At 38.5% G+C, this 11,326-nt stretch overlaps 1 protein-coding gene and 1 long non-coding RNA gene across 2 annotated transcripts; both read left to right on the top strand.

The window, feature by feature from the left end:
* Positions 1-8,461: 8,461 nt before the first annotated feature.
* On the top strand, positions 8,462-8,812 carry LOC122000118. The gene is made up of 3 exons (XR_006116954.1): positions 8,462-8,477; positions 8,574-8,651; positions 8,750-8,812. It is a non-coding gene; the product is annotated as an uncharacterized LOC122000118 (long non-coding RNA).
* A 129-nt stretch (positions 8,813-8,941) lies between these two features.
* On the top strand, positions 8,942-11,064 carry LOC121999382 (protein NEDD1-like). Its single transcript, XM_042554070.1, has 5 exons — positions 8,942-9,115; positions 10,043-10,300; positions 10,397-10,501; positions 10,609-10,674; positions 10,816-11,064. Exons 1-5 carry the CDS (start codon positions 8,942-8,944, stop codon positions 11,062-11,064), a joined length of 852 nt encoding a protein of 283 aa, XP_042410004.1.
* Positions 11,065-11,326: the final 262 nt, after the last annotated feature.

The following is an 11,326-nucleotide window of genomic DNA, read 5'->3' as shown; positions in this document are numbered from 1 at the left end:
CTGGCACGCCTTTGTCCAGAGTTGGTCGGCACGGAAAGATAAAGGGTCAGACTGATGCTGAAGATGCTTCGACCCGAGATAGCACTGAACGTGGCCGGCGGAATTAATAGACCGCACACTACAGAAGAACTGGTCAGTAGTGCCCTAATCACAGAACATTATTAGAAAGCGATGAATGAGAATAAGAATCAGGCACGAACAGAAGGACTGAAACCTTCAGGTACCACAACAGGCTGGAAAGGAAACTGAAAGATTCTTATCAGCTATAAAGGCATAGAGGATGCTAGACAAGGGATGTACTTGATTCCTAGCGCACGTGGTCGATACAAGTCAAACCGGGGGCCAGAAGCTAGAAGAGGTCAGGGTGGTATGCAACTATCCAGAAGTGTTTCCCAATGAACTACCGAGATTAGTCCCTGATAGGGAGATAGAATTTACGATCGAATTAGTTCCTGGTACTAAACCTATCTCTAAAGCACCTTACCGGATGGCGCCAGTTGAGTTGAAGGAACTTCAAGAGCAGCTACAGGAGTTACTCGACAAGGGACTTATTCACCCTAGTCACTCGCCATGGGGAGCTCCAGTACTATTTGTGAAAAAGAAGGATGGGTCTATGCGAATGTGTATAGACTATCGAGCACTGAACAACGTGACAATTAAGAACAGGTACCCCCTTCCGTGGATCGACGACCTGTTCGACCAGTTGAAGGGAGCAACCGTTTTCTCTAAGATTGACCTAAGGTCCGGCTATCATCAAGTGTGAGTGAAACAAGATGATATACCAAAGACAGCCTTTCGAACAAGATACGGACACTATGAGTTCGTAGTTATGCCCTTCGGAGTGACAAATGCCCCTGCCGTGTTTATGGATTTGATAAATCGAGTATTTGCGACACATCTGAATAAATTTATTATCGTCTTCATTGACGATATTCTCATCTATTCAAAAACCCAGGAAGAACATGCCAAACACTTGGATATTGTACTGCAGATCCTTTGAGAGAAACAACTATATGCAAAGTTCTCCAAATGCGAGTTCTGGCTAGACCGAGTAACGTTTTTGGGTCATGTTATCTCCAAGGAAGGAGTCATGGTAGATCCAAGCAAGATCGAAGCTGTAAGTAACTGGAACAGACCAAAGAGTGCTAGTGAAATCAGAAGTTTTCTCGGACTAGCAGGCTACTACAGGAAGTTCGTAGAGGATTTCTCCAAAATTGCAGCCCCTATGACAACTCTCACCAAGAAAAACAGGAAGTATGAATGGACGGACGACTGCGAGAAGAGTTTTACGAAACTGAAACAGAGACTGACCAGTGCTCCGATCCTTACTCTTCCAGAAAGTAACAAAGGCTTTGATATGTATAGCGATGCTTCCTTACTAGGACTTGGAGCTGTACTCATGCAAGATAGCAAAGTCATCGCCTATGCCTCTAGACAACTCAAAGAGCATGAAAGAAATTACCCCATTCATGATTTAGAATTAGCAGCTGTGGTCTTCACTCTAAAAACATGGAGGCATTACTTATATGGAGACCAGTGCAGGATTTATACAGACCACCAGAGTCTGGAATATTTCTTCACGCAAAAGGACCTAAATATGAGACAACGCAGATGGCTCGAGCTAGTCAAGGACTACGATTGCGAAATCTTTTATAATCCCGGAAAAGCGAACAAGGTGGCCGATGCACTCAGCAGGAAGTCCGGTACTACCTGACGTCGCTATTCTAAGTTCGAGGATGAACTTTCTATGAGGTATGGGGTACTGTAACACCCACGGAATTATAAGATATGGGTAGTATTTTTTTCATTAGAGCATAAAGGTAAGAGGAAGCAAAAGAAATAATAGAGATAAAAAGAAAGAGAGGGAAGGTTTGAACCTTGAACCTCCCACAAATAATAGAGTTAAATTGGTGTATGATAACCACTAGAATAATGAATAATAGCTGGATAGAAAGGAATAGAAATTGTAGTTAAAGGTGAGAAGAAAGAACTAAGTAAAAAGAGCAAGAGAAAACCAAGTTGCTTACCTTCTCTTCCTCTTGGTTAAGAGAGGGAGCAAGAAAAGGGCAAATTGCCTTCTTTCCTTCTTTCCCTTCTAACTTTTCATGAGAATCAAAGAGGGAAGAGATAGAGGAGTTAAGGGAAGGATAAATGAAGACATAATTCCTTCCCATGATGAATAAATAGAATTTAGAGTAGAAAAGAGAAAGAGAATTTCTAATTCTTCTTCTTCCTCCTTCTTCCTCCTCCCCTTTTCCTTCTCCACCGAACCTTAGAGCTTTTCTCCCTCATTCTCAAAAGTCAAGTTAAGGTTTCCTCTCTAATAAAACCTTATTTCCAAGAAGGAGTCTCAAGGTTTACCTCTTACAAGAAGAAGAAAACAAAAAGGGAAAACTAAGAAGAGAAGTTCTTCTCCCTCCTCATAAGGGTATCATTTTCTTAAGGAACAACAAGCGAAAATTATGTAAGTTTCCCTCACCTGTGGTACAATAGCTCATGTGTTTTTCTATGAGGTTAGGTTGCTTAAAAACCTAGGATCTCTTCATGGACTTTCGGCCAAGACAAAAAGAAAAGGAAGACCTAGGCAATTTTAAGACCCAACTAAATATGCTCAATATGTTTCTTGTAATATATATCTTATGGTAGGGGAATAATCTAATGTTTCTATGCTAGAATGTTTGGTTAGAACTTAGATTCATGATCCTAGACTCTCGGCCAAGCATGAACAAAAGAACTAGGTAAGCTTAAGACTCAAATTAAACATGCTCCCTTTGTTTTTATGATATGTACCTTAGGATAAGAGAGTTGTTAACATTTCTCCTACTTGTATGTTGCTTGGAATTAGGATGTCTCCCCTTTCAACTTTCGGCCATGATAAGATTAAGGGCTTAGGAGAACCTTAAACCTAATCTAAGCATGCCATGATTCTTTTTAAGATAAGATAGGAAGTTAATATGATATGCTCATGCTTGTATGTTGATTTAACTTTATTTAATGCTCATGAACATTCAGCCATGGTAGGTTTTAGGGCCTAGGAGAACTTTAAACCTAAACTAAGCATGCCATGATTTTCCTTAAGACAAGATATGAAGTTAACATGACATGCTCATGCTTGTAGGTGGATTAGAACTTTATTCATGCTTTATGAACTTTCGGCCACAACTAGTTTAAAGGCCTAGGAAACTAAGAACCCAACCTAACTATGCTCATGATGTTCTTGGTAATAAATACTATGCAATTTGTTTAGGGTTTCCATGCTTTTATGCCACATGAAACCTAGTTACATGATTTACAAGTTTCGGCCATAGTAAGTTATAAGCTTAGGAAACCTAGAACCTAAACTAAACATGCTTATGATGTTCCTCATGATATATGATATGATATTGGTTTAGAGTTCACATGCTTGTATGTTGATTTTTAACCAAATGTGATGCTTGATGATATTTGGCCATAACAAGTTTACAAGCTTAGGAAACCTAGAACCTAAACTAAGCATGCTTATGATGTTCCTCATGATATATGATATGATATTGGTTTAGAGTTCACATGCTTGTATGTTGATTTTTAACCAAATGTGATGCTTGATGGTATTTGGCCATAACAAGTTTATAAGCTTAGGAAGCCTAAAACTTAAACTAAACATGCTTATGATGTTCCTCATGATAAATGATATGATATTGGTTTAGTGTTCACATGCTTGTATGTTGCTTTTAACCCAATGTATTGCTTGATAAGATTCGGCCATGACAAGTTTCTAAGCTTAGGAAACCTAGTACCTAAACTAAACGTGCTCATGATGTTCCTTATGATATATGATATGATATTGGTTTAGGGCTCACATGCTTGTATATTGGTTGTTAACCTAATTTACAATCATATGTTTCGGCCACTATATGAAAATTAGGGTTAGAGACCTAATTATGATCTTCATGTGTCTCACATGCAATGCTTCATGATATGATAAGAACTTGCTATGCTTCTATGTTTATTTATGTATGCTCATGATTTACGCTTGTTGATAACCCTTATGATATGTTGTGTGCCAAATTATGTATGCTATTATGATGAGCTGTGTGCCCGACTATGCATGTATTTATGATGTGCTGTGTGCCCAAATTATGCATGCTATTATGATGAGCTGTGTGCCCAAATTATACATGTGTTTATGATGTGTTGTGTGCCCAAATTTATGCATGTTATTATGATGAGCTGTGTGCCCAAATTATGCATGTTTTATGATATGTTAAGAAAAAAAGAAATGATATGCATGAAATGATAAGAACCATGATATGTATGACATGCTACTTTACTTTATATGGCTTGTCCCAAGGGTGGGCTCCATAAGCGCCCCGGGGTCGATGGACTAAGAAACGGGCCTCGTTAGGAATAGGCTCCTAAGTGCCCCTAGGTCGATAGACTAAGAAATGGGCCTAGTATGTATGCCTTGTAGGGTTCAAGACTTGCTACATTGGACCTACATAGGACGCGCGCATTTATGTATGTGGTACAAGCCGGGGCCCCCCTTATGTTGAGATTATGTTTAAGTATGTATATAGTAAGTTTTCAAAAGACATGATGCATATATTTTCATGATACATGTTTTGAAAGTCATCTTGCATATACTTTATGATTTTGCCACGATATGCCATGATACTTATGATTATGTTATGATATGCTAGGATGCACTTTATGATTATGTCATGATATGCCATGATACTTATGACTATGTTATGATATGCTAGGATGCAACTTTATGATTATGTCATGATATGCCATGATACCTTACGATTATGTTACGATATGCCATGATGTACTTTATGACATGATATAATTTGATTATACTTTATGATTTTGCCACGATACGCCATAATACTTATGATTATGTTATGATATGCTAGGATGCACTTTATGATTATGTCGTGATATGCCATGATACTTATGACTATGTTATGATATGCAAGGATGCAACTTTATGATTATGTCATGATACTTTACGATTATGTTACGATATGTCATGATGTACTTTATGACATGATATAATTTGATGCTCTTTATGAATATGACATGATATGACATGATGTTCTGTATTTTATGAAAATTACGATATGATGCTTCTATACATGATATGATGAGTTTGTCTCCATGCTTTATGCCTTGATGATTATGTTATGCTATACGGTTTTTGTGAGTAGGAAAGGATCTTACTAAGCCATGTGCTTATAACTTACTTTCCTTGTACCACAGATATGGGAAAAGGCTGGATAAACTAAGGGAACAGCAGGAGGGGCAAGAAGGATGTGTGTGGTAGTGGCTCGGCTAAAAGGAAAAGATCTGCTTTTGTTTAATAAGAATTATGTCTAGCTTATGTTAACGTTTCATGACTCCATGACATTTAATTATGCTTATTGGTATTATGACTTAAAATCATGTTAATCATGCTATGTGACCTTATATGCTAGGTAGTTAGAAATGGTGATTTGAAAAGGAAAGTTTTTAAAGAAAATCTTATAAACAAGACTTCCGCTGTTTTAAGTAGAAAAGAATATTAGCATGCAATTAAGTAAGTAAGAAAGTAAGTAAAGTAACCCCCGTTCCTTGAGCGGGAGGGGCGGGGCATTACACTTGAATCGTCATTGAGGATATGAAATTAACATAGATTGGGTGTTTACTAATAATATAGTGAAACCAAAATTCTAGAATTGCCTTCGCCGATCAAATTCACCTATATCTCTCTATCTTCTCTCTGCCTTCTTTCTATCTCTTTGATTGAATCTCTTCACTCACTTCTTTCCTCACATCCTTCATTGGATTTTATAGTTCTTTACACTTAACACCTGTGATTAGTATAGACAGTTGAATGTGTTTAGTAAACTAGTACTTAACCATTAGTCCTTGTGGGTTCAATATCTTTTATTACTTGATGACATCTCCATGCACTTACGGATTTATAGCACATCACTAATCCTAGAGGTGACTGGTCAACCCATAGAAGTTTATCATCGACCATCAAGATAAATCGGGAAAGCAAATGTGACTCTTGACGTAGTTCCCTAACATTATGTATAGTTTAAGCACCACGAGTGTAGAATACAACATGTAGGAATCAATCCCTCATCACATGGGAGAACACCCTGCCTCTTACTTCAGATCTGTACTAGATGAATAAGTATAATAATATCCTAGGGTAGTAGGTTCTAGTTTACAACATATCAATTGGTTGAATTGATAGTGGGAGACTGTATGTATATATATATATATATATAAACACTACTCTTAACCATTCCTAGTCAAATATTAATATGCAAGGGCAATATTAATACGTTGAGACTAGCATGTAGGTCAATTGATAATTTAATCTCATAAGTCATGGATATAAAATATCAAGTTGACACATTGATATATATTAGAGAATACGAATTGAATTGACCCCACCATGAGAATGCTTCATGGATCGTTATATGAGTGTCATAAATATTTTCATACTGACTATTGGTATGAATAGTCCTTAGACTTGAAATCACCATGGTTTCCTACATAAGGAGTTGTGTACTTTGGTATCGACAAATGTCACCTGTAATAAGGTGGACTATAAAATTGATCATTGGTATGCAATAAGTTATACGAAAGGATGCGAATGATGTAGATGGGATATATTCCATCCATATGACGAAAGTAATATCTATAGGCCCTTTGAGTAAGTAAGACACAAGAATATATGATCATACTTAAATAAGTCAATATGAGATATTAAGCTAATTTGATTGAGTAGGTCTGCTTGGAGATCAAGAAACATAAAGGTTGATAAGAGGATAATACGATCTATTCCTCATAGATCAATTTAGATATCAAAGATAGAAAAATTAAGTTATAAAAGATAATAGACATAGAAAGCACTACAACAAAATCTCTCATAGACATCAGTGGAACAACAACGGTTTTAGGCTAAAGCCGATGTCTTTGAGTATTTTACACCGGTTTTTCTAAAAATCGGTGTCTATGACCGCAGATTTTAGCTCATAGACATCGGTTTTTTATGCGATGTCTATGAGCGCCCTTTTTTTCGTTAATAGACACCAATTTTAACATCGGTTTTTAAAATCCGATGTTAATGAACCAAAATAAAGTATTTTAATTTCCCCACAAGCCAAAATCTGCACACTGTGAAGTTCTCTCCAAACCTAAATCTTTATCCCGCCCCTTCCTCCGCGCGACCATCTCTCTCGCGTAAGCCTAAACCGAGACATCTCTCTCAGCCTAAACCTAAACCTCCGACCATCTCTCTCAGCCTCATCTCCCTCTTCCCCCTTCCTAGATCCTTTCCCGATCAGGATCAAGACACGACGAACTTGCTTCTCCGTCCAACCACACCGCATCTCCTCCAACTCCTCCATTTGGTTGAGAAGAGGAGGCCTTCTTCGCATTCTGGTAGTCCATACTTTATCTTTTCCTTTCTACTTCCTCCTGTTTTTGTGTTCGGTTCTGCTCCCTTCCCATGAGGCTGCTTTCCTCTCGGAGTTGCCCAACCTCGCCACTATCTCCTTTGAGGAAGGCTACACCCAACTGTTCGAAGACTCCAACCTCATGCTTCACGGCGACGGCCGGACTGTCCACCTCTCCCTCGACCAACGAATAGGTTCTGTTAAAAGATTTTTTTTTTTTTTAAAGAAAGGGGCATCTTTGAACCTACCTTGTTCTGTGATCAGGTGCTGCATTTGCGTCGCAAGATCTCTACCTCCATGGATTCTTTAGTACCTCCATTAAACTGCCCTCTGATTACGTGGCTGGAGTGGTGGTTGCTTTCTATGTATGCTTCTTTACTCTCGAGTTTAGATTTTGCAGCACTTTCCTTTACCTGTTTGAAAGAAGAAGAAGAAGAAGAAGGAGGAGGAGGAAAAAACAAAAACAATCTCTCCTCCGCCGCGATGGGCTCTGCAACGGTCCTCGCATCACTCTGCAATGGGGGTGCCGCAAGCGCCTCCGCCGCATCAAGGTCAGGGACAAAGGATCTGCTACAAAATCTGGCGTCCGGAGGGGAATCGCATCTCGGAATGTCCGCCGCATCGCAGATCAAGAGTCCCCCCTGCACCCGCCTCTTTATCCCCTCAGGTAATAGATCGGAGGTTGATCCGGAAAAGTTAGGGTTTGATCTAGTTTGAGGTGTCGGTGGTGAGATATGGAAGTAACCACTGCTCGGATTTATCCACAGGAGGTCGGAATCGGCCGGGAGCGAGAACCATAACTCCTGATCTGTCTCGTCGTCGCCGGATAAGGATGACCGTTGCTACACGACCAGGGGATCGGCGGCGTTGGTATGCGAGGGCGAGAACGCCGACGAAAGAGCCTCGGCAGCCTCTCTACCTCGATTCTTCGTTTCATTGTAGAACAAGGAGAAGGAGGAGGACTTCATGGTGATGAAGGGGTGCAAGCTGTCGCAGCGACCCAAGAAGAGATCCAAATTCATCCAAAAATGCATACTCGTACGCTTCCATTCCCTCCAAAAATCCGATTTTTAAGATCAAACAGTCGAAAAAACTAATTTTTTTCCTCTAATTTCTTTGACAAACTCAATCTAGTTGGTGAGTCCTGGAGCATGGCTGTCAGATCTCTCACAGGAGAGGTATGTAGTCAGGGAGAAGAAGGGATCAAGAAAGGTAGAAATTCTCTCTCTACCTTCGACTAATTTGCTCGTCTCGTTCCTGCATCCCATTCACATCTCATGTTCTTTTGTTTCCTGTTCCATAATTCGCAGAGGAGAAGAGGATTAAAGGCCATGTCCATGGAGAGTGATTCAGAATGAAGCAAAAGGGAGAGGTAATACTAATTGCTATCATTGATTATGATCGAATTGGAATTTTTCCGTCAGAATTTAATTTTCCCATGACTCATCATTCAAATTTATTTTGTATCTTGTATAACTTAGTTAATTTTGTTAATCCAGCGGATGGTGGCTGACTTTTACGGTGGGAAAATCTTACTAAAGGTTAAACTTTATGTTCGTGCAGACCTAGTGGTTGCTAGTGCTGGTGACGATAAAAAGATATCACTTTGGAATAAAAATGGCCAAAGTATGGGATCCTTTCCTTCTCACGGCAGCGACCTTGCTGATGACATTGAGGTAGCTCATTGTTTGCTCATTAATTTGTTCTATTGTGATCAATACATCTGGTTTTCTAGAAATTTACAGATGCCCGGATGTCATTCAAATCATTGCCTGCATTTTTTCCCCCCTGTCTCTCTGTCTCTCTTGGAAGAAAAGCACTGGAACTATTGGCATGATAGAAATTGCCACCTTCTTGCTATGTTGTGTCTGGGTATTTTCTTCCATCAATATTTTCTTCGAACAATGGTGATTGTTCGTTTGACTCCCTTATGAATTTTAGCATACATGTTGAACAAATAAGAAGAAAATAGCTAGCATATCTCTTTTGCTAGGTAGGTTATTTCTTTTCATCTAATTGTACAGCAATGTCTGCCAATATAGCAAAGTCTGACTTTGACTTTTACAGTTGATGACTTTGCAAAAATTGCTTATTCTGATGTTACACATTGAAGAAATAAGAGACTTAAAAGCTAGATTTTCTCCTTTTCCAGGTAGGTTTTTTTTTTTCTTTGCGTTTGAGTGCAGAGCATGGAAAATGTTGCTTGTAAACATAGAATGAGCACAGCTTGATTATTCTGCAAGTTTTCACTTGATGGTAAAAATTAAGAGAAATTTTATGACTGTGCCGTGTTTCGATATTTGCAATTGTAATAATATGAATCCTTTACGTTATTTTTGTATGTTTCATTGTAATGCTAAGTACCGCTCCTGAGCCTTGTTTCCCCTTGTTGTGATTAGGGACAAATTAGTGCATACTCGCAGTCTGGGTGACTATACCTGTATTTTTTTAGTAAGCTTACCGATTCTGATTGATGCCTAACAGGACCTAAATGACAATATGGCCATGGGTTTAAGTAATAAAAACACTTCTTATCTGTGTAATTATGAGTGCATAATATATCAAACATTTTAAAGATTTTTTTACTTTTCTCTATTTTGTAGGAATCCATAAATTGTATCAGCTTTAGTAATAAAAGTTCTAGATATCTTTGCTCTGGAGGAAGTGGGCATATTGTCAAAATATGGGACCTGCAGAGGAAAAGGTGCATCAAACGGTTGAGTGGTCATATTGACACAATTACAGGTGTAATGTACAACTGCAAAGATGAACATTTAGCATCCATCAACGAGAAGGGGGATCTCATACTTCATTATCTTGCTTCCGGAACACGGGCTGAACTCAAGGATCCAAATGGGCAGGTTATTGGCTGTCAAATATTTTGAAAATTCCAAACTTTCGCTCTACTAACATCTTTTTTGGTTTAACATGAATCTGTATCGGTGATGCGATTTCAGGTACTAAGAGTACTTGATTATTCTCGATTTAGTCGACATCTTTTGTCAACAGCTGGGGATGATGGATCTGTTCATATTTGGGATACAACTGGTCGCAGACCAAAGGTTAGTAAAATAATATTTCTTAATCTGCTAAAATGAAGGAGAAATTGTATTTGTTCCCTGCATTCACTAAAAAATTGATCTCCATTCACTCTGGCTCTTGGTGTCAGGTTTCTTGGTTGAAACAGCATTCTGCCCCAACAACTGGTATTTGCTTCTCTCCATCAAGTGACAAGGTATTATCTTCCTAGGAATCTATTAAATGATTTGGATTTCTGGTGGATAATTATACATGGTTTGGCTAGTTTTGTTGGATGGGAGGTGCTTGTTCTATAGAAAATCAATGGCCATTATATCCTGACTTGTTTTCCCTGTAGATTATTGTTACAGTTGGTCTTGATAAAAAGTTGTATATGTTTGATTCTGGAACAAAAAGACCCTCATATTGCATGCCTTTTGAGGCACCCTTCTCATCGCTGGCATACTGTGATGATGGTAATCTATTGGCTGCTGGGACAAATAATGGACGTGTAGTATTCTATGATGTTCGAGGGAAACCTCAACCTTTCACAGTTCTTCGTGCATACAGTAGTTCAGAGGTAAGATATCTTATCTGCCAAGAATAGCATGTATTTCATAGTCATCTTGATTCTTTTTTTCACTGCTTCATTAAATAGTCTATTTATATGCTGATGATAGCATGCCTTTCATAGTCATGTTTGTTCTTTTTATGCTAAACAATCCTGTCAGGTCATGCAGAACATGCAAGCATATAGATGCTGCAAAGGTTTTTATTAGTTTATTTGATCTCATATGACAGATTTAGATTCAATTTCATCAAGTAATCTGAGAAAATCACACGTTTGGGTTTTAGATTATTAGATCACA

Source organism: Zingiber officinale, chromosome 7A (genome assembly GCF_018446385.1).
Source record: "Zingiber officinale cultivar Zhangliang chromosome 7A, Zo_v1.1, whole genome shotgun sequence".
Lineage (NCBI taxonomy): Eukaryota > Viridiplantae > Streptophyta > Magnoliopsida > Zingiberales > Zingiberaceae > Zingiber > Zingiber officinale.
The sequence above is the reverse complement of the archived record's forward strand: the minus strand, read 5'-3'. Positions and strand labels throughout refer to the sequence as shown.